Source organism: Mustela putorius, unplaced genomic scaffold (assembly GCF_011764305.1).
Source record: "Mustela putorius furo isolate JIRA1106 unplaced genomic scaffold, ASM1176430v1.1 tig00000129_pilon_pilon_pilon, whole genome shotgun sequence".
Classification (NCBI taxonomy): domain Eukaryota; kingdom Metazoa; phylum Chordata; class Mammalia; order Carnivora; family Mustelidae; genus Mustela; species Mustela putorius.
In genome coordinates, this window is record NW_025421290.1 from 50,188,131 (window position 1) to 50,214,001 (window position 25,871).

General features: G+C 56.0%; 1 protein-coding gene across 9 annotated transcripts in view; it reads left to right on the top strand.

Moving 5' to 3' along the window:
- WDR20 (WD repeat domain 20) overlaps nt 1-24,745 on the top strand; it is a 65,818-nt gene extending 41,073 nt beyond the window's left edge. For 4 of the 9 annotated variants that reach the window (XM_045073911.1, XM_004754673.3, XM_045073900.1 and 1 more), the window contains exons 2-4: nt 1,916-2,098; nt 13,070-14,329; nt 23,913-24,731. In XM_045073911.1, coding sequence (XP_044929846.1) covers nt 13,157-14,329; nt 23,913-23,960 — 1,221 coding nt within the window. In that variant the 5' untranslated portion in view covers nt 1,916-2,098; nt 13,070-13,156 and the 3' untranslated portion in view covers nt 23,961-24,731. Of the gene's footprint in view, nt 1-1,491; nt 1,513-1,915; nt 2,099-13,069; nt 14,330-23,912 lie in introns of those variants that run through there. The other 5 variants (XM_045073917.1, XM_013057394.2, XM_045073896.1 and 2 more) reach the window with 5 other exon arrangements.
- The last annotated feature ends 1,126 nt before the right edge of the window (nt 24,746-25,871 follow it).

Below are 25,871 nucleotides of genomic sequence, written 5' to 3' on the forward strand. Positions count from 1 at the left end.
GTTTCTCAAGGGGGGAGTTCCCTAAGCAAACTTAAAAAAAAGTTCTCAGAGAGTTTTATATGCTATACAGAGATCATGTAATAATGTAATTGTTCGTATTTTAGATTGGTGTTTTGTCTCTAGTTGCCAGCATCTTTTACTGTCTATTTTGAGCTCTTCCAACATTTGCTGATAACCTTCTTAGCTCTGAAATAATTTGCTGAGGTCCCTTAGCCTGGCTTCTTTTTTCCTGCCTCTAGGGCCCAGCCCGGAGCAGCTTCTGTCAGTGGGCCTGTCCCTGCGGGCGGGTCGCAGTGAGGGGCGGAGGTGGCTTGCTTTGGCTCCGCAGCTCCCTCACACCTCTGCTGGCCACCACCTTCAGCCTGCCTCAGCACTGAACTCCCTTCCCCGCTGGTCCCTTTTCGCCTTGCTGCAAAGTCAGGACGTCCCTGTGTTTTGTATCGTATTTATATTATACTTTTCAAGCCTCTTTCACGCACATGCTCTCTTATTTCATCCTCCAGACAATCCCATGAGGTTGGTGGGACAGAGATACTCATCTCCGTTTTAACTGAGGTGAGGCTGGGGGTGTCCGTGTGGCATGCATCCCCATTCCTCTGCCCCGGGCTCCGAGTGCAAGTCCCACTCGGGTCCAGACTTCCAAATGTTCGGGTTTGGAGTTTGCTTAAAGATTCCTAGAATTTTGATGTCCCCTTTTCCACTCAGTATTTATGTTTGTCATGTGGAAAGTGAAACAATCCTCAGCACAATATCACGGACCTCTTTGAAAGAAAGAACTCTTCAGAACCTGCCTTGGGTTGGTCAGCAGAGAACAGTAGCCGCGGCTCCAGTGGTCGTGTCGCGGGACACACACAGCAGCCTGGTTGTCTGCACCTGTGACTTTCTGCTAGGGCTGGAGGGTGGCGTCCTTAATTTCCGCGACAGCCGGGCACATTAGATTGCATGGAACATTCCTCATGAAGAAGAAGAGAGTCTCGCTCTAGGGATTTATGGGGAGGCATACTGAAACATCACTTTTTGGCCCAAGTTGGAAGTCATTTGCTTCTGACTTTGGGGTGTGTGCGTGTGTGTCCTTCCCTTCCCCTTTATGGTCAAACAGACCTGGGCTATACATCCAGTCGCTTACTTAGGTAGGTATGGTGACCTTGGCTGAGTTATTTCACCTCCCTAAACTTGTTCTCTACTTTGAAGGGTCGTTGTAGGGTTTAAAGGTGATGCACGCCGTGCACTGAGTGTGGGCTCAGTAAGTGAAAGGTACCTCAAACACGGGTGCAGAAGAGGGACTGGGCCCCAGTAAGAAGGCACCTGCAGCTTATAATTGGCTGCAGCGGTGGTTCTCAAATCTGAGTGGGCATCGGAATCACCTGGAAGGCTTGCTAGGCCCACCCCTATAGTTTCGGATTCTTTTGATCAGGGGTGGGGCTTGAGAATTTGCATTTCTGAGTTTCCAGGTGATGCTGCTGCCGCCACCGCTGGTGTGGGGACCACACTTTGAGAACCCCTGGGTTACAGGTAACTCACCAATGAGCATTTAGATGCTGTGGATCAATATGCAAGCCGAGTTTTTATGTGGTTAGAGGTACTCTGTTAGAAATTGCTTGGAATTGAATGTATTTTGCAAATACTGAATTTAGTATCTCAAGGATTTTTCCTCCTAAAGTCCAGGAGTTTTTGTTTAAGATAAGAACAAGTCGTGGAGGTAACAGTTATGAGCATATTACAGATAGTCTAACAATATCAAATTGGCTGATGTATATGCAACTGCTTTTACAAGATGCTGAAAACTGGAAAAATTTTTTAAAAATACCTTTGTTTTTAAGATTGAACATCATAATGGAGTATAAAATAGAGTAACTATTAGATTTCTCATCTCAATGTGCTGTTTACCGTATGTATTTTTCTCTTTCTCCTCCAGGCTGCTGACTTGAGTAAACCAATAGATAAAAGGATTTACAAAGGAACACAGCCTACTTGTCATGACTTCAACCACCTAACAGCCACAGCAGAAAGTGTCTCTCTCCTAGTGGGCTTTTCCGCAGGCCAAGTCCAGCTTATAGATCCAATCAAAAAAGAAACTAGCAAACTATTTAATGAGGAAGTAAGTAGCACCCTGTCTTAGCTGTTAAGAATCCCTTTAAGAATTTATACGTTCTTGCCAAGGGCAGTGGGCCTTATTTTACACGTCAAGCTAAGCCCATTTTTCATTCTCTAACTGTCCTACCTAGTATTACCCGGTTAAATGTGGTGAACTAACTTGACTTACGCCTGTTCTTCCTCGGGGTACCTGTTCTGGGCATTTTTTATGGAGCATGCTTAGGTGTCTGTAGCGGCTGCTTTAAAACTCTTTTATAATGGAGATGGGTGAAATTGTCACTTGATATTTATAATTTAAATAAGATACAGAATTCTGGACCTTGTTCACAACACCAGAAAATTTCATGCAGATCAGAGAATTTGATAATAATTCCGTAGGCCATCTAAGTGGTAGTTCGGGCTTTTGTGTCTGTATTTGACAGGCGTTTGGCTAAGGGATAGCTTTCTTTCTCTTGGAAATATTTGCTGTAAAATCACCTTTGACATATTTGAAATCCTGGCATTTAAAATTGGATCACATGATACAGTTTCTGCTAGTGACCTAGCATGTGCTGGTTTCCTGGCACCTCCAGTTCTGTTCTGGAAGGCGCCTGAGCTACGTGAGCCATGTATGTTCAGAAACACATCAGAACTGTTCAGCGTGGCTGTTGAAGTCGCCACATGGATCATGTGGTAAAGCTGTCATGGGGGCTTGTCGGCCCCAGACTTGCCGCAGCGTATGCGACATCCTCCCTCTGTCTCAGTGCGACTTGCCCAGCAAACGGAAACGATGTGGTGGGGTTGCTGACTTAGAAGCCCTGGGTCCCAGTGTCATCGGTGACCACGGCCCTGATGTGACAAGAGTCAGGTCATGTGGGATCCCTCTCTCAGGAAGGGCAAGTGTTTTTGTGCTCTTGCCTGGTTTTGATGTCATGGACTTGGAACAGAAGAGCATTATATGTTCTGGTTCATCAGAAGCAGTTTTGTTTAGAGGAGAATATTCAAGTGGACAGATTGTAGTTAAAATTGGGATTCTTCAACCGCGTTGCGGCCCGTGCCATCTCCACCGCTGGTCCCTGTCCATGGTGCTTCTGTCTGGCATTGCCAGTGGGATTTGGTGAGATCTCTTGAGCCGTGCCGTCTCCTCTTCTGCTTGCAGCAGGTTTGACCAGAAACAGAACTTGCCATGTGGGTTGACAAAACTCGAGAAGAAAAGAATTGATCCCAGTTTCTTTTAAAAATAAGTCTGAAGCAGAAAACTTGTTTTATTTACCTAAGTCTTTTACTAATAACGTGTGGGGAAGTGATTTCCCAGTAGCCGAATGACTTTTTTTCCTCCTCGTGGGAGCTATGGGGGAGCAACCAGGCATCTCTGCACTGTCACCGGAAGCTGAATTTGGAGTCATTATGGGTTTTGTTTGTATCGGTAGGGGGCATGTCATCGAGGGGGAAGGGCTGTCTGTACAACATCGGGAGGCTGCTCCGGCTGACGATGGCACAGGATGCCACTTGGAGAACAAGAGGGGCTTGTTCTCCCCTGTGATGTCACAGGGGAGTCTCAGGGCCCTGAGAGCACTCGGACATGTCAGCCAGATCCGTGCCTGGACAGCAGCGGGCATCGCGGGCCAGGAAGCAGCCTGTCACTGATTTCAGTGCCAGTTGTCTCATGCTCATCTTCCACTTTATTTGAAAATAAAACTGTGTAGGGTGAATGCCAGTTCGGCACTCAACGCTTGAGGCTGAAGTCCTTTGCCTTTCACAGTGAGGAGAGCTCTTGGCTCTGCGGGTGGCATTTACATCAGGTTTTGGTCAGGGTGTCAGAGCAGGCGTCGCGGTGGTCTGGATCTGAGAGTGCCGGGAGCGGCGCTTGGAGCCGGTATCACTCACGTGGGCTTCGCCGTGGCACGAGAGTTAGGGGCTTCGGCCGGTTCTAGATCTGCCCCAGGGTGACTGGGCAGGCAGCTGTTGCTGTCTTACAGATGAGGACATAGAGAAGGTGAGTGAATTGTCCAGGCAGGTAGTAAGTTGATGACAGAGATGGGCCCCTGGTCACAGGCTGTGAGGCCCACTGTGAGTCGTTGCCTGGTGGCTGGGCCCTGTGTTCCCAGGAGCTCCCAGCTCAGTGCCGTGGATGGAGGGGGTTCCGGGCCACGTTATCAGAGTGCTGGGACAAAGTGCCCGGGGATATGTGTTCACCGTATTCTTCAGCGTGTATCCAATATTGTAAATCTGAGATTTCCAGAAGGTGACACTTGATCTGCATCTTGAAAGGTGCACAGGAGTTGGGGAAATGGGAGAGAGGCTCTCAGAGCCGGAGATGTGGCATATGGAGGGGTGTTGGGTGGCCAGGCGCGACCAAGTCAGTGTGCAGGCCTCAAAGACACCGGGGTCAGAGCCGACGGGGCGTCGGAACCAGACTGTGAACGCCCTGACATACTGAGAAATTTGGATCTGATGCTGGAGGCTGTAAGGGTAGTTCTGGGCTTTTAATCAAGGGAACGAGTGTGTCAGGCGTGTCCTTTAGAACGCTCGTTGGCACTTGTGGAACGTGGATTGGAATGAAGAGAGAGTGGCAGAGGTAGCAAGGCCAGTGAGGAGGCGCGTACCTGTTCGGGAGAGCGGGTGGACGAGAGCAGTGGCCCTGTTCATCCTGGGGACAGACCTCGGTCCACCTACCTTGTGCCCACTCGGGCTGCTTCTGTCGCGACCCCTCGAGAGAGGGGCAGACGTGTCAGCAGTAGCTCCCCTCACACGCGCTTAGGGCAAATGCTGACGCGTGATGCATGAGGAGGCCGAGGCCTGGGGAGGCAGGGAGAGGGACAGGGGTGGCGGAGGACCTCTCTTGACATAGGTGCTGTGCGCTAGGCGGGGCTTCCCACGAGTAAGAGGCCGGCCAGGTCCAGCCTGAGAAGGAGTGTTTCCCAGAAGGGAGAGCAGGTGAAGGCCGGGACTAGGAAGGAAGGGGCGATGGGGGGGTCAGGAGAGCGCAGGGAGGGCCGAGTCCACGGGGCGGGTGGTGCAGGGCAGCACTGCGCCCCTGAGCGGGGAGGGGGCAGGAGCATGAGGCGGTCAAGGTTGGTGTTTTTGTAAATTCCTGTGGCTGCTGCTTGGAGATGGGTAGGTTTCCGGCTGTCACGTACCCGTTGGGGAAGACTGGGAAAGGGGCAGGTGTAGAGTGGACGGGAAGCTCGGAGTTCCAGTCTGCACTTGACAAGCTTCAGAGGCCGACGAATATTAGATACGGGGACCCTGGAGCCCAGGGGTAAAAGTTCGGGAGTTTGCTGTGTAACTAGTCCTCCCATCCCGGAGATGAGACGTAAGGTCTGTTGCACTGACTGTGCTCCAGGCCTCTGCACGGCTCATCACGGGGCCTTCAGAGAGTCACTTTCAACTTTGCATTTATTTCTTGCCACTTAGAGACTCAGCCCCGTGGCTCAGAACGCCCAGCCTTGAGCCTGAGCGCCTCCCTGCTCTTCCCCCGACCCCTCCTCACCTGGAAAGGGGGGGGGTATGTCACCCACCTGGAAGAGAGGTGAGGAGACGGAAGAGAGGTGAGGAGACGTGTTGAGCCTTGGGTTGGGACAGTGAGCCCTTGGGGGCTGCTCTGCAGAGTTTGCTACGGGGGAGGCAGCCGGCCCCGGGGGCAGGGCGGGGGACAGACAGCGGTTGGGAAGGGCTTCTTGGAGGGCGGAGGCAGTAAGTTTCCAGGACAACCCAGGGAGAGAATGAGCGTGTGCAGAGCAGAGGACGGGGAACACCTTATCACGTGGGTCACACGTGTGTCTTCTTCCGAGTGCTTCTCTCACGGTGTCCGTTGCACACAGGTGTACACGTGCACACACGCCCCGGTACCGATTCTTCCACTGTTGCCGCCCCTCTCCGGGCTCCTGGCCCTCGAAGAGATAACCGATGTTTGCATGGGGGGATGGATGGATGGATGGAATTAGTCTAGAAATCCACGTGATGTTAAAGATAGATGAAAATTTCTATCTGGGTGTCAAGTATATCTTTAAAAGTGATTTTTTCCCCCTCTCCATTAACTAAAAATTAAAAAAAAATTTTTTAAATGATTGTTTATAGATGTACAAAGAAGATGGGAAAAGTCCCAGTGTTCACTCCTAATTTTACCGTCTTTGTAGTTTTTATGTTTTTAATGAGGTGAGCCTGGTAGATTCACACGCTCCGTCCGAGATCCCTCTCCCCGGCTGGCCGGTGGACTTCGAGGGGAGCCGTGCGCCCTTCAGGCCCTGCTGCCGGGTGTCCCTGTCACGCCCCAGGGCTTGGCTGTTGAACCGGCTCAGTCCAGAAGGACCTTTCCAGCCTCCCCGGGGGAGTGACGCCCGTGGGTCCCCCGGTCTCTGCTCCCTCCAGTCTGTCTCAGTGGGTCCTCGGTGTATCTGTAGCATCCTGTGTGTGCCCGTGGAGTGGCCCTTCATTCGGCAAGCTCCCCGGAAAGGAGCCTCCCCAGCCGGTCAGCATTCAGCCTCACGTGAAGGACCCCAAAGGCTGTGGAGCTCGCTCGTTGCTGCTGGTGGTTATGATGCACTGACGGGGGGAATTATAAAGGAATAGTTTCTAGATGATGAGGAACTCAGTCTTGTTTTTGTAGAAATTCTCATTATTTCAGGGTTGTATCCAGAGAATATTAATTTTGGAGGATCTTCAAGTGTGTTTTGATTGTTGGGGAAGATAGATCTAAGACGCACTCATGGTCGGGGCTTCTTCCGCTACTGACACCTCTGCCTTGACTTTGTTTCCCGTCCCGGGCTGGGAGGCCAGGGCCGTCACCTGGGTGTGTGTGCATCTCCTGCTCTCCGAGGGGCCCACGGGAGCCAAGGCCGCCCTCGGCCAGCCCGAGGCTGCATCTTCTTGCTCCTTCCCGGCACCCAGTGCCCCCAGGAGCGGGGAGAGCCAGGCCCCGCTCTGCAGTCTTCTGTCCAGTTCTGGGACAAAAGAGTGGTTATGGGCATTTTGTTAGTTTTGTTTTATTGTTGCTTTTTTTAATCAAAGGAAGGAAAGGAGCTCATAATGCTCTACTCCTTAGAGTTTTAGCCTTGATAAGACTGCATTTGATCCTCCTTTCTATGGCTTTGAAATAATCTTTCCTCACACTTCCTGAGGGAAGCCGCTCTCTTTAAATGTGTTTACAGAAGCAGAGTCCTTAGTCCTGCGTTTTGCTTGTGGCTACATTATGGCTCCCCACCCTCCAGCGGCTGTGGTTTTTGATTTGTTTGCTTCAGTATTTTTGTTATAGATTGATATCTGCATTATAAAATGTATACCCACTGCCCTGGAAATAAATTTTTTCTGCTTGTCGCGATGTTAGTAGTAGAAAAGAATAAAAAGACAACTAAAGGGCACCTGGGTAGCTCAGTCGGTTAAGGGTCCCACTCTTGGTTTCAGCTCAGCTCATGATCTCAGGGTTGTGAGATCGAGCCCCGCGTTGGGCTCTGTGCTCAGTGTGGAGTCTGCCTGAGATTCTCTCTCCCTGTCACTCTGCCCTTCTCCCCCCAAAAATAAAAAATAAAAAGACAACTTAGTGCTTTAGAAAGTTTTGTCCTAGCAGTGACACTTTAACACGATTATAGATTTATTTTTGTTCTTGCTTTCTTTATTAATTGATTATAGCTGAATCTTGTCTCTCAATGCCGTTGGTGACGGTAGTTTTAGTGTTTGATTTGTCCTGGAGCTGTATCAGCAGAGGGAAGGTTTCTTTGGAGTCAGGGTGGGGATCGTGCGGGGCCGCAGGTGAGGACTGGCGGAGGGCTGGTGAGGAGTGTGGGTGTGCAGCCGCTCTGTGACATGCAGAGACGGCGAACCCCCCTCCAGGTTTGGGATCTGGTTTTCACAAAGATGATTATAGAAATTGGCTCCAAGCATTTTGGAATTTGACTCTAATGGAAGCCCAGTGGCCAAGCCAGGGGACCTCCTAGAGCCCCTCTTAACTGCTGAACCACCTGGCCACCTCCCTACCGTCTTCCCCCTCCCTGAGCTCCTGCCCCGCTCCATCCCCCCTGCTGGTTTTCTGGAAGTGGGTTCACACTCCCCTCTGCTCCTTGCCCTCCTCCACCTGTCAGTGTCCCCCGGCTTCTCTGCATCCAGGGAGCTGGGGAGGCTCCTCCCGGAACCCCCTCCCCAGAACCCCACCGCCCCCCTCATTGGTCCCTCAGACTCACGCCCTGTGCTCTTCTAAGGAGGCCTCCCTGCTCCTGCTCTGCCTTCCTCAGCCCTGCTGGGGTCACTGCCCCCTCTGACTTTCACTTCAGTGGTTAGACCGAGTCAACCTCAAAGAGTCCATCACAGGACACGGAGGGTCGTTGCCCTGCTGCAGAGCTCCTGGTCTGTGGTGGTCACTCAGCCTCAGCTCTTCCTCGCCTCGTGGGACTTTGGGGTCATGTCCTTGGATGTTCCTTCTGCCCCCCTGATTTTTGTCCTGCTCCCTCTGAGTGGAGCGTTCCCCGTCCTCTTCGTCCACACTGCGCCTTCCTCGGGGATCTTAGGGGGTCACAGATCTGGCTCCCCCTGTTCTCAGCCCACTCCATGAGGACACTTGGGCATCTCCCCAGCATAATCCCACCCCCAGCCTTCCTGTGTGTGGCGGGCGCCTGAGCTCCAGGCCCAGGAGACTCGACAGGCCCCTTCCTCACCCCTCCCCCACTCACCGAAGCCTAAGCCATTGTGAACAGCCCGTCTTGCCATGCACCCAGGGTCACTTTTTGTCCACAGCAATGTCACAGCCTCCTAACTGGTTCCTCCCCACCTGCGCCCCGCCTCCCACCTTCCATTCTGTACCTTCTGTACATTCCTCTTTCTTCCCCTTTCAGAACTTTGCTCCCCGACCGCGGCCACGCCCCCAGTGGAAAGACAGTGTGAGCCACATGTGCAGCCTTACATTTCCTAATAGTACATTAAATAAGCAAAAAGTGGGTGAAATTAAGATTTTGTTTTCTCTATGTACCAAGGTGTTATCTCAACATATATGTAATATGAAACAATGAAGGGGATTGTTGCTGTAGTTTCTCACACCTTCAGAATCCAGTGTGTATCTCACACACGGCACATCTCACTTCAGGCACAAATCAAGCGCTCAGAGCTGTGGGAATGGTGGCCCAGGGCTTCAGGGTCACGGCCCAGAGCTGCTTAGCCTGAGACTTGGCTGTCCTGAGCCCCAGCTCACCATCCCGGACCTCATTCCCTGCCGCCGCTTGGGTGCTCCAGCCAAACAGGTGCTGTGTATCCCCGCATCCGCCCGGACAGCTCTGTCCTGGGCCACTGCCCGCACCCCGCACAGTCATTTCCCTGCACCCCCTTCCCTCAGAGGCCACGCTTCCACCGAGGCGGTTTTGTCCCGGTGCGTCCGGCTCACAGACCCACCCATACCGGAGAAGTCCAGCTGAACAGGGGCGTCCCGTTACTTAACATGGGGCCTTGAGATTCTCCACCTTTTTTACGAGGTATTTTCAGCAACAGAAATACACCTTTACAGTATAGATACTGGGCTTATGTTTACTGAAAACAGTGTCCAGGTGTTTGTTTCTTAATTAGAAAGAAGGGAGTGAAATGCTTTCTTTCCTCTTCTTTTTTTGTTAAATCCAAACCAGATGATAACCAGAGCTGTTTAAATTCAGTGACTGTCAGCTAGCTGGCCCTAGAGTGGTGCCTCCTGCTCTGGCCTGGGGTCTGAGGCGGGCTCGTCCCGTTCCTGGGAACCAGGGTGAGTGGCCCCGGCCTTGGCTGGCATCCGTCAGGCCGTGCGTGGCGCAGGGTGGCAGCCCCGCCTCTCCCTGTCCGCCCCGCCTGCTCTGGCTCCCTTCTTTCTCTGGGTTTGCTCCTGCCTCAGCGCCTCGTGGCTGTGGCTGTGGGTCCCTCCGTGAGGTGCTCTTCGGCACGTGCCCTTGGCCTACCGGCGGCGGCTGTCGGCCCGCCCAGCTAGCCTGTGCCGCCCCGCGAGGAGTCCGGCTAGGCTCTCCCGTCTGAGACCGAAGGCGCTCCGGCCTCCTCCCCGCCAGCACGGGGCCTTCTCCCCCTGGTCTGGTTTTCTCCGCGGCTCCTGTCACCCTCGGATCTTACAGATTTCACCATCTTCTCCTCCCACTTGGCCGCGAATGCCTGCCTGTCCTGATCAGTGCCGCGGCAGCGCCCGGCTCGGATGCGTCTGAGAAGGGACGCGGGGAGGACACTCGAGCGAGCGGAGGGCGAGCCGGGAGCGCATGGGGCCGCAGGCGGCCGTCCTGGCCTTTCCGAGCCTCCGTTTCCTGGGGGCGACACGCTCCTCAGATCTGCCTTCCTGGGGGAAGCGGGTGCTCTTACCCTGCTGCGAGTATCGAGTTCTCCCCCCGTGGGCCGCAGCCCGGCTCTGTCTGTCCGATGAAAGTGGAGCTGCCTTTTGCCCCAGCTGTGTGACTGGGAATCCGTCCCGCGGCCTACTCGGACCCACGGGAACTGCCGTGTGTGCCCCGGAAATGGCACATTTCAAGACAAATGACTGTGTTTGCCTCCGTGCGCGTGAATGCTGTGCCGCGTTAGAGAGGAACGGGGACGCGGTCTTGAGCCGCGTGCGGAAGCCGTTCCGATGCGGGACGGACAGAGCGAGCAGCCGGGCGCCGGCGCGTCGTCTGTAGCGGGAAGCATGGAGGGCGGACGGATTCGTCCCCATGTTTGCCTTGTCCGGAGGCGAGACGTTCTGGTGAGCGAAACCGGAAGCTTCATGCTGGTGACTCTGGGGACAGGTGAACTGGAATGGAGAAAAGGGATGCGAGTGAGCTCTGCACGCTTCCCTGTGAGTGAGAGCAGCCGGCCTGCTCGCGACAGCAGCTGGCCTTGTGGGGTCCTCTGAGGTTGAAGAACCCATGGGCAGGGCCGCTTGCCCGGGGCCCGGGATGCAGAGTCAGGCCTCCGATGGGAGGTCAGCCCTGCTGTCCCCGTGTGTGTGCCGCGTGCCCCAGCCCCGTGGGAGCCCCGGGGAGCGCCCCTCGAGGTGGATGCTTTGGGCACGCCCGCCCGAGCGCGTGACCTGCCGGGGGCGGGGGCCTCCGCGGCTGAGCCGGCCCCGGTGCCTGGCCTGCTGGCGTCTGTGGCTGCCTGCTCTGCTGCCCCGGATTCCCAGGTGCTCCGGGCTCAGGAGAGGGAGGCTTGGGCGTTTGGCCATAAGTTACATGCATGTATCTACTTAGGGTCGCCTCCATGCACCTGTTTAATAGGGAAGGAAGTGTCTACGTCTGTGTTGTCCCAGTGGCGTTTGTTGGAACGACAGTGTTGTCATTCTTTGTCTTCCCGCCTCCCACTTTTGGAACAATACCCTGTTTACCTGGTGGGATCACAGTTTTGGAGTCTAATGGAAGTATTTTTGTTGCATCTTTTTCAGCCAAAAATAAAATTTTCTCTTAAGCATTGCGCTGGAAGTTTCGATGTCCGTCCTTAAAAATTTCCACACAGGATTGCGTGGCTGTGGTGTTCTGTTGGCAAGACCACAGTCAGTCCGGCTGCGGACACGTGTGAGGGGCAGGAACCGAGAGCCATGGTGTTGGCTGCCAGCACGAGGTAGCTCTGGGGCCGCCTGACCAGGCCACCCCCCCCCCGACACGGGACAGCCACGGTGGCCTGGGTCCAGCGGGGACAGCACGGTCTGACGTGGGGGCAGCCCCCACAGGAGGAGAGCCCTGTTCTGACCTCTTAAGGAAGAAGCAGTGAAGGCCTCGGAAACCCTGCCGGAGTAGGTGCTGGGTTTTAGGTTGTTGGCATTGGCGTAGGTAGGAGGGCAAGGAGGCAGGGGATGAGGACATGGGCGGTGCCCCCGTGGGGCAGTTGGCTGTGTCACCTGCAGCCCTGGTGTACCATAGGGGGCCGGCGTCTCTTCTCGTCCGTGCCAGGGGCCCTGCGTGCCGCACGGGGTGTCCCTTCTTCTCCCTGCCCGGGGCCTGCTATTCTGCACCTTGCGCAGTCCATCTTTGAAAAAAAAATGAGTGATTTTATGTTCTTTGCTTTTCTGTGAAGATACAGCACTCTCAGCACAGCTGTGCAAAGCCAGGGGGTTTGGGGGTGGTGCAGGCGGGGAGGTTTACCTCGGTGCCCCAAGGCTCAGGCCCCAGAGTCCCAGCCAGGAGGGGCAGTGGTTGTGTTTAACTGACCCTGAGGCACCCAGTTCCCAGGCAGCTGGCGGCGGAGAGGGTTTGGCAGGAGGCGTTTCCAGAAACTTGGGAGTGTTGGGAACTTCTGGTCGGCTTCTGGGGATGTGCTTTGGGATCCGGCAGCCTGGAGCGGGCCTGGGGGGAGCCGCTGTGCCAGGGAGCCCCACAGCAAGGTCTGCGAGTGGGGACGCACGCGTGTTGTGCCTTTGGGTGCTTTTTACTTTGGCCTTTTGCTGTTTTGGTTTTAAAGACAAGACTCCGGTGCCTGTGAGAGGAACAGAAATGAGCGTGGCTTGGCAGTGATTAGGTCCATCCTCCTGAGTTCACCGTCTTTTTATTTTGTTGAACACCACGAAGAAGCTTCGGAGGAACTGCTTTTCAGGATGCATGCAGGACAGCGAGTCTGAGCCAGGAAGTTTGAGGGAAGCTGGCAGGTGCGCTCCTGCCAGGGGCTGCGCGCTGGCACCTGCCCCCACCCCCGGAGCAGCCAGAGCAGCCAGAGCAGGGGGCAGGCGTAGGTGGCACGGGACTTAGGTGCTGATGAAACGCAGAGAGGCCTCGGAGGGAGGGCGATGGGGTAGGTGCCAGGAAGCACAGACTCCGATGGGCACGGGGTCGGCTCTCAGCTGTGTGTGGTGAATGACTGACTCCCTCCGCGAAAGCCAGTGGCCTCGCACCCAAGTGCAGTTCTAGAAAGTAGTTCTACAGGGGGCCCCAGTGCTCTTCGCTGGCTTAGCTGACCGCGGGATAGTGTGCAGTGCCTGGATGGACCCTTCCCTCCTCACCGAGAAGCAGATGAGTTTCTTGCTGGAAACGTAGACCGTTAAAGCTTCTCCATTGTGATAACTTGTTCTCCTTTGTCTTCACAGAGACTAATAGACAAGTCACGCGTAACCTGTGTCAAATGGGTTCCCGGTTCGGAAAGCCTTTTCCTAGTAGCCCACGCGAGTGGGAGCATGTACTTGTATAACGTGGAGCACACTTGTGGCACCACAGCCCCCCACTACCAGCTCCTGAAGCAGGGCGAGAGCTTCGCCGTGCACACTTGCAAGAGCAAATCCACGAGGAACCCTCTCCTTAAGTGGACCGTGGGCGAGGGGGCCCTCAACGAGTTTGCTTTCTCCCCAGATGGCAAGTTCTTGGCCTGCGTGAGCCAGGACGGGTTTCTGCGGGTGTTCAACTTTGACTCGGTGGAGTTGCATGGCACAATGCGGAGCTACTTCGGAGGCCTGCTGTGCGTGTGCTGGAGCCCGGACGGCAAGTACATCGTGACGGGCGGCGAGGACGACCTGGTGACCGTCTGGGCCTTCGGAGACTGCCGGGTGATCGCCCGAGGCCACGGGCACAAATCCTGGGTCAGTGTTGTGGCGTTCGACCCCTACACCACGAGTGTGGAAGAGAGCGACCCCATGGAGTTCAGCGGCAGTGACGAGGACTTCCAGGACCTCCTCCATTTCGGCCGCGACCGGGCCAACAGTACACAGTCGCGGCTGTCCAAACGGAACTCTGCCGAGAGCCGCCCCGTCAGCGTGACGTACCGGTTCGGCTCGGTGGGCCAGGACACGCAGCTCTGCCTCTGGGACCTCACGGAAGACATCCTTTTCCCTCACCAGCCCCTCTCGAGAGCAAGGACACACACCAATGTCATGAACGCCACGAGCCCTCCTGCCGGCAGCACGGGGAACAGCGTCACGACGCCCGGCAGCTCCGCGCCCCCGCCCCTGCCCCGCTCCAACAGCCTCCCCCACTCCACCGTCTCCAGCGCCGGCAGCAAGAGCAGCGTGGCCGACGGCGCCGTCGCTTCTGGGGTCAGCAAATTCGCGACGCTCTCCCTGCACGACCGGAAGGACAGGCACCACGAGAAAGACCACAAGCGAAACCACAGCATGGGACACATTTCTAGCAAGAGCAGCGACAAACTGAACCTGGTTACTAAAACCAAAACGGACCCAGCTAAAACCCTGGGGACGCCCCTGTGTCCTCGGATGGAAGACGTCCCCTTGTTAGAGCCGCTCATCTGTAAAAAGATAGCGCATGAAAGACTGACTGTGTTAATTTTTCTTGAAGACTGTCTAGTCACTGCTTGTCAGGAGGGATTTATTTGCACATGGGGAAGGCCTGGTAAAGTGGTAAGTTTTAATCCTTAATGCTGCACCAGATCTAGAACTCGAATAGGTAGAGATTTTTTTCCTTGCGGGAGGGTGGGGTGTACGATGAATGTGATGGCACTTCCTACTCTCGATGTAAATCTCAATGCGCCAGAGCCATAATTTTGGATACTGCATGCCATGTAATTCTGAATCATTTGATAATTCAACTTAGAACGTTTAAAAAAAATATAATCAAACTAATTGCCAGCCAAGTCAGTCACCCTCCTGGGAGTATATAGAGTCCCAAGGTTAGCGCTCCTGTATTAGACTATTTCGACTTTAGGAAAATCATGACAGTGTGGGGAAACAATGACTTTAAAATGCTAAAATTAAAACTTCTGCTTTAACTGGAATATTTTTGCTTAACTACTCAATTAGGATGTTGTACACCTGATCAGAGTGTGTGTTCAGTATGGACGGCCATTAATTGTCATTTCTAGTCCAGTTTTTATCTTAATCATAAAATGTTTAGGAATCTATGAAATTTAACTTTAGGAACAAAGCATTCAGCAGGGTTGATTGATATTATTTTTACATTGTTCTGGCAATCCACAGAAAGAGAAGAGCCTTAATTTTTAAAACCCATTTTAGTCATTTTATGACAATTAAAATTGTTTAATAAACATCTTTTTTCAAAGAAGCAGTTTGTAGCACTTTGATTGAGGTTCGGTGCACTGATGAAAATCCCCTCGGCCCCGGAGCCTGGCCAGCTCCCGGGAGCCACGGGCTGAGGACGGGCGCCAGCAGCAGGTGTGTGTGTGGGGGGGTGCCTCTTGCCACGTGAGCCAAGACCTTGGCCATTGGACGCGCTTTGCTTATGTTTTTTTCCAACAAGGGAAAGGAGGTTTGGGTTCCTTCTACGATTTTCTGTGGGTTTTTGTTGTTGCTGATGTTGTTTTTGGTCAAAAAGGCCCAACTATAGGCCTGGCACAGACTCTCTGGTCTTATTTTGTAAAGACTGACAGACACTGCCCCCCACCCCAGGTTCCAAGTGCTTCCCGAGGGGACCCCGCCCAGGGTTGGAGGCACAGGGGGCCAGTTGCCCCCTTGCATTACTGGGTGGCTGTCATGATCCCGCCCGCTCGGGCTCCGTCCTCACTGGCTTCCGGCTGGGCTGCCTCCCCCCGGCACTGGTGCGCGGCCGCCTGAGCCCCCTCTGGCTGGACGCCGAGCCACGTCCACGGGGGCCGGCGGCTGCGCGGGGCGTTTCAGAGTCCAGTTTCACAGGGAAGGAGCTGGTTCTTTGGCCTACGTATTATATGTCAAGATGGTGATTATCTTATTTGTTAACTTACTTTGGTTATTCTGGTTTGTTTTCTGTTCTGCACACCTTTGTTGTTAAACGTAGAGACGCTGATCATTCACACCCGTTTGAGTAGTGGATGCGATTCAGCAAAGAGGACACGTGCTCTGGGCTTGGAGCCGGAGCTCTGTGTGCTGGAACACGGCCCGCAGCCCCCTGGGAGGCCGGACCCTACTTCCCTGGGCCTGCTTAGCGCCCTGCAACCCTCAGCTCACTTTCCACCCGCCCCTTCCACGGGAGGGCCTTCTGTTCCGATCATGGGGTTCCGAGATCGCGGCGTTCCGAAGTGCGCCGGCCTTCCAGGTGCACCCCGCCCCCCCGTTTATGCATGACGTCATGGGTGTACGTTCATGTTCTGTTTACTCTTAAGTTGTTGTGGTCCTTTGTTCCTAAATGTTAACCGGCAGCAAAGACAGCCGTGCTTGTGGACTGTTCAGCTTTGGAGGCTAAACTGGGACGTCGGTTGGAGAGAATCAGAACCAGGCACCCCAGGTGCAATTTTATGTACCGACGTAGGTTTAGAAATTTCAGTTCAAATGCTTCTGAGGCCTTGAGTATGCAGTTTCAGAGTTCAGGACTGAGTGGCCCAGGCAGAGTGGCCCGTCCCAGGTAAGTAGCGTTTACGGGGAAGCTTCTTGGGACTGTTGGACTCAGCACAGCTCCCTGCGTTGCCGCGGGGCGGCCGCGGTGTGCCCTGGGGCCGCGGGCTTTCTGGCCGCTTTCACCCTCTGGCGCCCTCCGCTGCCCACTGCGACATGGGCACTTGGGGCGCGGGGGGGGGGGGCGGAGGAGGCAAGAGGAGATTATTGTTCCCGCCCAGGCAAGCTCTGAAATGGAAGCCCGTGGGGTCACCACCCGCCCCCCCCGCTCCCACCCCGGTTTTTGAAACCGTGGTCATGTCACAGTTTGGGGTTTGGGGCTTGGTCAGTGTTGTTCTTCTAGTTCCCGCTGGTGATCGTATCCTGAACGTCTGTCTGTCCTGCTCTGGGGCCCGTTGCTGGGGGTGAGGTGCTGCCGAGGGCCGCATGGCCCTCTGGCACCTCTGACAGCCGCCCCCCTTTCTTCACCAGCCACTGAGCCGCTGAGCCACTGTCCCGCTGTCAGGAGGACAGAACGCAGGGTGTCCTCCGAGACCAAGCCGAGAGCAGCCTGGAGCTGCCCACAGCTTGAGGAGCAGGGGGCACTGGAGAGGCAGGCAGGGCCACCCCGGGACTGGCTTCCGATGGGGACGTGTGCTGCCCCCCAGGAGATGGGGGTTCCTGGTCTCAGGTACAGAAGGCCCAGGGCCGGGTGGCTTCCATGGTGACTTGAGCACACCTGGGGAGCGCTTTTCTAGTTTTCTAGTTTCCTCACCGAACCTTGAGCTTCATGGAAACTGTTCAGTGTTCTTGCTTCAACATTATCTGGGCAAGAACAGCTTCACTCGCCTCACCCCGGGATGAGCTCGCTGCTGGCAAGAGAGGCTGCTCCTCGGCCGCCACGGCCGTCTGCCTGCGCCCACGGAAGGCACAGCCCAGGGGGCTCTCGACCCCTGCTCCCCCCGGCCTGCATGCAGGGACCCCAGCACTGCTCTGAGATTCTTCTCTTCCTCGGAGGCCAGGGGACTGAAGTCCCTGAGAGGGCCGGACAAGGAAGCCTTTGGAAAACTCTGCCTTCTTTTTCTTCTTTTTTTTTTGTAAGATTTTATTTATTTATTAGGCGGCGATCACAAGCAGACAGAGAGGAGGGGAAGCAGGCTCCCCGCTGAGCAGAGAGCCCAACGCAGGGCTCGATCCCAGAACCCTGGGACCATGACCTGAGCTGAAGGCAGAGGCTTTAACCCACTGAGCCACCCAGGCGCCCCAACCCTGCCTTCTCTTAAGAGCAAATGTATAAGAGGGAGTAGACAGACTCTTGACAAATAATCGATACCTTTGGGTTCTAAGTTCACTTAAATAGTGGTAAAGAATCTTAATTTTGTCTTTTGTGCTGATTGAACCTTCTAGAGCATTTTGGAAGTGTTCTGTGAGCCATTGCCTTGGGACTGAGGATAGATACCCAGGACAGGACAGGGGAGGGGAGGAAACAGGAGTAAGCTATCACCAGCGTTACTGCCCGAGCCGCTCCGAAGCCACTAGCAAGAGAACGTCAGGAAACTGGACCGTCTTACGGACACGCGCATTCGTCCCAGTGGGACTCAGGTGTTCTGCTCCACTGTTGCCTAACACCCCAGTCCTGCCCCAGTTCCCCCACTTGCCCTGCTTCCTGTGGTGCATCTTGAATTTCAAAGGCCCCGTCACATGTTGAGTTGGCGCGGAAATGGGGGAAGCTGCTTTGTCAGCGTCGGACCTGCATCCGGGGCTTCCTCCCCTCCAGCCTTGGCGGGGAGGTGCTTGGTTTTTTGTCGGGGAAAGGCCGCAGGGCCAGGGAGGGCTGGAGAAGGAATCCTTTGGGAAACCCCGATGCGTTTGTGTGCCTGACGGGGCGAGAAAGACCTAGAAGCAGAGTCCCCGTGTGTTTTCCGGGAGAGAGACCCGGACCTCTGCGCCCGAGGGCTCGGCAGAGGCCAACCAGCCGATGGCCCCGATGGACTTCCTGGTGCTGCTGGGTGTGTGCACGAGTGACCGGGCGTGTCAGCCACCCCAGGAACACCGCAGGGACCGGGCGCCGAAGGCCGTCCTCGTCCGCATGCCTGTCATGGTGGGCTGCCGGGGACTGTCGTCTGTTGGGGTCGTCAAGGGGCTCAGCTCCATGACCCCAGGCATGGCCCCTGAGTGCGGACAGCAGTCCGGAGAGCGGAGTCCGGGACTCGTATTGAAAAGCACTTGTGTTCAGAGCCCAAGTTCAAAGCTGTGTGATAATGCCCCCGGCCCCCCAGAGTGGAGGGCAGAGTCCGCCCCCCGCCCCCGGTATTAACTCTGAGTCATTGCTGCTCCTGTTCTGTGACTTGGTGTCCTCACACTGCTGCCACCCAGTCTGAGTGTAAAAGGAAGAATTTCCTGCAGTTTTTACTTCTGTACGCCTGAGTTTATTAAAGACTGCTATGTTAGGTGACCTTGTATAAAATGGTACGATTATTTACCTTTAATGAAAGTCAAAGGTAAAATAATGTATTTCCTTTTTTACGTTTTCATCTAATTTCTTGATGAATAAATTCGATAAAGAGCCTTCCTAACATGAAATGTTGATAAATTGTTACGATATTCATTAAAATGTTACAGTAGTTACTGAAGCTTTAATATCAGTACTGTTAATTTATCACTTTAAGAAAATCATGTTTCTGTTTCCCTGGCTTGGTTTTTGGCTCTTCTCGTCGCTGTCACAGCTCGAGACTCGCGCGTGTATCTGGGCGGGAGGGCTGCAGCCGTGTGTGCGCAGACGGGCACTACATGAGCGGGGCAGGCGTGCAAGTGCACGGTTTGCGGCTGGCCATTTCCCAGCAGGGCTTCACACAGTCTCCAGGAGCCAAAAAAGAAAACTTCTAAATGCTGTAAAATTACAGGCTTTGTGAGTGTTTATAGAGCACGTAGCCATGAATTTCTGCCTCCCGTTGCCAGCTCGGAGTTTCTTGTAATGAGACGCGCGGTTTGTGGGATCAGAGGCCCTGACCATTGCGTGTGGCCCTCATGTCCCTGACTCCTGGCCGGGCAGGGGCAGCTGGTAGCCCCGTGGCTGCGCCTGGCGGAGGCCCTGTGAACCGCAGGGCTGACCCTCTGAAGGCGCCCTGGCTGCCAGCTGGCCCCGGGACCCTGCACACCCAGCGGCCACCCAGCCGGCAGGCTTCCGTGGGAGCTCTTTCCCTGGGCAGGCGGGCTGGGGCGAGAGGGTCCTTGCCCTCCTCCTGGTCTTGAATGGCGTGCGGGGCGAGCTGGCAGCTTGGTCAGTGCGGGGAGGGCCCGCGGTCTGGTCCCTGCAGAAAGGGCCGGTGAGGGAAGGCCCATGGAGGGTGCCAAGAGTTGGCCACTCACACTGTCCTGCTCTGAAGGGTCCCTTCCCTCTCCGCAGCGCCCTGACGTCCGCGACCCTGAACGCCTCAAGGCCAGGAGCCCGGCCTAGATCTGCAAGTCCCCCGGCCGTGAGAGGCAGACGTGGGGCCGAGCCCCTGGGCCGTGCTCCCACCTGACGCGAGACAGCGGAGCCTGGGGCTCGGGGCTGCCAGGGCCTCAGGAAGCTCCTCCAGGGGGTCGACCCCAGCATCTTCCCGACGGGGCCGGCCTCCCGAGCCTCTGCCACCAGGCTGCCGATCGGAGGAGACGGCCTCGGCCTCCGCCCTCGCACGGGCCGCCTCGGATCTCCTGGAGCGGGAGCCCTAGGGTTTTCCCGAGTGCGGAGTGGATTTTAAACCCGTACCTGTTAGGTCAACAGCAAGTTTAAAAAGATAACACACGACACTTCATCTTTTCAAAATAGTTAGTTTGTGCCTTGCGAAAAGACTCTAGGCCCGTCTTCCGCGGGCGCCTGCCTGTCGAGAAACTCCTGAATCTGGACCAGGGGGTCCCAAGAGGGTCGGAGCCCCCGGAGGCACTCAGCCCATCCCCCCTCTAGTGTCGGTGGCCTCCAGACCAGCCTCTCGTGTTGGGTGGGCCCCTCTGGAGAGGCTTTAGGGACACCCAAGAGGGTCCCCTCCCCCAGCCACCAGACGTGGGGCCCAAGGGTAAGAGTGCGGGCCTGGTCTGCAGGCCCCTTCTCAGAGTGGCCCTCACACGCTTGTGCCCAAGAGCACCTTTTTCCCGGACGTCCGACAAGAGCGTCACTTTCCCCCGGCCTTGGAGGCCAGGTTGAGGGGCCTCTGGGGAAATGTGTCACCTTTGGTGTAACCTGTCACTGGGCAGCTGGAGGCTGCCACAGGAACACGGTCCGCTGCCAGAGCGTGCAGGGGCTCTGGGGCGGGGAGGGGGCCGAGGCCCTGCTTGGCCCACTTCCCATGCCTGGCTCGGGGGCTCTGGGGCCTCGGCCCCGCCGGGCATGTGGTCTGGGTCCTGTGAGCGGCGAGGCCCTGGCGGCAGGGGGAGCGCATCCACGGCTGGAAGCTCCTGGAGGAAGGCAGCCTGGTGACATCCCGCCGACTCCGGGCCGTCTCTAAGGGGACATCGCTTTACAAATGATATTTGCCTTTTAGTCTCTGTGTGACCAAGAGCTGGAGTATCTCATCCCTTACTTTTCAGTGAGGTCTCTAGCGGGGATAAAACGGCCACTCTAGTGAGAGCAGCAGATCACATACCAGGTTCAGGAGTCATCCCTCGACCTCTAACAGCTACCCGGGGGCCCGAGAGGATGGGCGCTCACGCAGCGAGTCGCCGCCGCCCGCTGTCCGCTGTCCGGTGGGTCAGCGCCATGCAGGCCAGCCGGGCCCGAGTCTCCTTCCTCCCACCGAAGTCACCAGGGAGGACGCCCACAGCAAGCCCTCCTCCGGAGCAGGCGGCCCGGGCCGCAGCTGGGCCCCGCACGTCCGCGGGGCTTCCTCGCGATGGCCGTCTCAGGTCTTTGATGGGGGCCTGTGTTGCCCGTCTTTCTCTCTGTCCCCGGGTAACCTTGAAACGAAAGCACAGCTGATGGAAGCAAGATGACCTTGACACTGGATTTTTGGTTGAACGGCAGGATTTCTCCGGGCCTCCACGGTCCATCCCAGTGAAGCCGGTTCCATCTCCAGGAAGGGAACAGGTGGGGTTGACATCCCGCTGGCCATGCCAGGCCCGATGGGGACCGTGTCTGCTGGCTCCGGACAGCCTCTGGATGGCCTCCCTCCCCTAACGCTGACCTGCAAAGGCCTCAGGCTGCTTGTGTCCAACGATCCCTCGTGCCCTCCTAGGAATGCTCCAGACCCTCACCTGCACCCTGGGGTTGTGTCCCCTCAGCAGGGCATGTCTGCTTGGTGCCAGGCTGCTGGAGGCCCACCATTCTGTCCCTTCTCCCTTTGTTCTGGCAGAGGCTCACCCCACAGAGCTCTCGGGATCCTCCCTCCATGCCAGGCTGGCGTCCTGGGCCGTGTCCCAGTGCGGTGACCGAGGGGCAGCACCAGGGTGTGGATCCCAGGTCCATACTGGTGTACAGTGTCCATAAGAAATTGTCCCCCACAGGGGACATCGGAAGGGCTAACCCCGTGATCAAGACCCTTCAGTTCCCTGGGCAGGGGAGCATCTGGCAATTGATGTTTGTGAGCAGAAACCCGGGGAAGGCGGGGTTGAGATGGCTGCTTGTTCAGGTGACCTTGGTGATCCCTTTCGAACCTGGGCCTCATGCGGACAGTAGGACAGCGGGGGGTGGTGGTTGGGGGGGCGGAGAGGCTGCAGCCAACGGAAACTGGAGAGTGAGTGAGTCTGTGTAGGAGAGTGGAACTCCCCCCAGATCCCCGAGGATGGGGTGGCATCTTGGGGTGCCCTGCTGATGCTGCGGCCGTCGCACTCCAGATCGGAGAGGGTTGAAGGCAGGGCTGGGCGGCGCGGGCCACCTGCAGCCTTGCGGCACAGGACTGGGGCGCCCCAAACCCAGATGTGCTCCACAGCGTTCCCAAGGCTTCATACGAGAAAATGACATAAAATACTCCCTTAATAATTTGTACATTCATTACCTGTTGAAACAATAATATGTGCTATATTGGGTTAGATGTCTTAGAACTAATTTCACCTTTTCTCGTTAACTGTGCTCCTAGAATTTTAAAAAATTTCACGTGTGGCTTTCCTTGTCCTCGAGTTGGACAAGGCTGGTCTGGGGGGTGGCACTGGGGGGCTGCTTTTCTCTGTGTGTCCCGAGTCTTTAAATAGCCGTGGGCGTCTCGGGCCATGGTCCTCTGGAGCGCTGCGCAGGGCTGGGGGTCTGTCCCCAGGCTGGGTCACCACTCCCCCTTGAGCGGGAGGAGCAGAGTCCTCCTCTCGTTTGGGGAGAAAAGGGTCCTCTTCATGTTGTAGACTTGGCACTGTTCCTGGACGTCCCACAGCTCCTGGCAGCCGCTGGCTGGCATCCGAGCCCCCGACACCTCTCGGAGGCAGAGCGTTCTTGGGATAAAGGCTGCTTCCCTCTGGGCCGTCCCCGGAGGTCGAGTCCGACCTTGCCGGTCTCCCTGCGGCTCCCTAGGGGTCGTGAGGAGGGACGGGTCCGCGGCTCCCCTCCCTTGGCGGCTACTGCTCCCCCTACCCCGGGGAGGCGGGGGGCCAGGGTGAGGTGAGGTCCGCAGCCCCTCCAGCGGTGTAGCTGCCTGGAGGTCGTGCGTGGGAATCACAGGGGGCGCCTCACCGTTAAGTCAGCCCAGGTAATGCTCCAACTCAGGGGCAGCTCCTGGACCCGAGGGAAAGATCTGTGGATTCGGAGCAGGGGCCCCGGGGGGGACCCTCCCTTGGCTTCCTGTCCGTGTCTCGATGAGCAGCCAGTCAGTTGTGACAAACGAGATGGAAGGCGTCCCGGTGGGACAGTTTCTGGGCCCCTGCCCCCCTCCCCGCCCCCAGGGATGGGCAGAGCCGAAGGGCAGAGTCGCAGCCCCCCTCGCCTTCCGTGTCCACACGGGTCCAGGGTGTGCCAATGCAGCTGCCTTTCGTCCAAGTTCAAGGCTTGTCCCGTGTCAACAGCGAACAACGGAAGCACTTCTTAGGACAGCTTATTTGTGTTCAGAGAACTGAAAACCCGGCTTCGGGGTCATGCGCTCGTAACCTTCAATTTCTTACTGAACGAACATGAGCTGCGCGGAGGCTCTGTCCCAGGGAGCGTGGAGACACGGAGATGCTCCTTGCTGTGTTGAGAGTTGGGGGGATCTCAGCTCAGGCCCCCATCTCTCAGTGGGGGTGACCTCCTGCACCCTGTCCCCAAACCCAACAGCCCAGGGCGAGACCCTCCTTTATCCTCGTGCTGAGCCCCATAAGCCGGTGCTGAAGGCCGGGGACACCACCGTCACCCCAACCAGAGCAAGTGAGACCACCCCCGCCCCCGGCAGGAAGACACCTTTAGAAAGCTCTATGCCCCACCTGTGGTGGCCTGCCTGCTGTGGGGACAAGTCGTGAGGTCAAAGGGCATCGCTGAGGTCCCCAGGAGCCCAGGCCCCGAGAGGTCGCCCGCTGCTCCCAGGCCAGCTCTGCCCAGCGTTGGGACGCCCAGCCTGGGGCCAGCTTCAGTGACTGGGAAGGTCACACGGTGACACGGATAGGAAGAAGTAGATGAGAAACGGAGGGTTTGTTCACACACTGGCTAACAGTCCGACAAATCTGTGGTCGTGGGAGCCTCTGGCGAAGGAGGAGTGTGGCTTCCTTGGCTGCCCGTGTTTTGCTGGATTAATGTAAACTGCTTTGTTTGCAGGGTTTACTGTCATCCCCAACCAGGCCGGCTCTCCGGGTGGAACCGTAGTGTAGCGGCACCCCCGCTCCAGAACCCTCGCCCCGACGGGGCCTCATGGGAGCGACGGACGGACCGAGACGGGAGCACGGACACTCATGGAGGCGGCTGTCACCCGGAGTCACGTGCGAGGACCCGCGGGGCCCGCTCGGAAGGGCGCTCTCTGCCATTCACCCAAAGAAGCTGTTCCCATTTTAAAAAGGTTCTATTGGGACTGCAGTAAAAAAAATAAAGGGGACTTTCTTACGTTTTACTCAACTGTAATTAAAATCTCATATAGAGATCTATATAAAACTATACATATATACATAGTGCAAGATACAATAATTCTTGGACGAGAAGTCCCCTTAAATTCAATGGTTATAAATAGTATTTCACTCTGTTTTTGCACTGATGTTTCCATACGTAGGTGATCAGAGACAAGCTGGAAAGCATTCCCGGAGAAGGCTGTTGCTTTCTGACTTAAATCTGTCATTCAGGAAGATGGATGCTGCAATCGTAGATTTTTACGAATTTTTGCACTTAAAATAGTTTAATGCTTTTAGGGAATTACTTTAAATACGGGTCTCACGGACTCACAGCCCTGCAGGGTGTGAAGATGCTCTTTTTAATCTTAACAGTGACTTAACACCGGGGTCCCCTCGCAGTCAGCTCCGTATTCTGTGTGTAAATGCTGCGACTCTGCTGCTGGGGACATGGTTGCTTCACCAGTCATTTCCGTCATTTATGAGTGATCTTTCTAATTCACACAAAAAATTATTAAAATTTTCTTGAATATACTGTTTATCTTCTGTTAAGTTGGCTCAATTTTTTTTTTTTTTAAAGATTTTATTTATTTGTCAGAGATGGAGAGAGAGAGCGAGCACAGGCAGACAGAGAGGCAGGCAGAGGCAGAGGGAGAAGCAGGCTCCCTGCCGAGCAAGGAGCCCGATGTGGGACTCGATCCCAGGACGCTGGGATCATGACCTGAGCCGAAGGCAGCTGCTCAACCCACTGAGCCACCCAGGCGTCCCAGTTGGCTCAATTTTTAATGTAACTTTCTGTTCAAGTTTGGTATGAAATGGTTTGTCCTCTTGCACCGCGCTCCTGGAGGCCCCCACGAGGAGGACGAGGACTGGCTACAGGAGCGCAGCTCATCTGGAGAGTTTGAGACAATTTGAGACAATTTGAGACCCCCCCATTGTCTCTTCCGCCGCCGTGAGGAGTGGGGGGCGGCTGCTGTGCAGGTGAGCCAGCGAACCCCTTTCTCCTCCCAGTCCTTGGGCGCGGTCTGTTGTCGCCGAAAGCCCATGGGCACATGACGTCATCGCGGCCTCTGGCGAGTCCAGGGTGTGCGGACCGTCGGGGACGGGTGTCAGGTTGAGACTGGCTCCGGAGCAGCTCTGGGCGCGGGTCCTGCCCACACCCACCCACCAGCGGACGCCCCGGCCGTGGGAATCGCCAAGCAGAAGGCGGTCACTTGGACCGTCTGCAGCTGCACCCGCGGAAGGCATTTTTATCCGGTGGGACTGAGCCACGGAGTGTCTGAAACAGTTCTCGAAGCGAGCACATTAGATCTGGGACCTATGCGCACGGCGGAGCCGGAAAAACGAGCACCCGCCTCCGAGAGCTGCCGTGTGTCCGAGGCGCTGGGAGAGGAGAGGCTGGGCCACCAACGCTTCTGCAGCTCGCAGAGCCCCTGGGTCCCCGGGACAGGCACTCTGGGGGAAGGGAACGCCCCATTGTCTCAAGCGAGAGAGTCCGAAATCAATAACATACATTCAAAGTGACCTGCACGTTCTGGATGGCCTGTCATGGTGACCAAAGTGCTGGCTTCTAGGCGTGGTCAAGGACACAGAAGACCCCACCTGTTGGGTCCAGGGACACCTGCGGGGGTCCACATACTGCTGCAGGTCAGCCAAGGCCAAGGCCAGAGAATGGAGT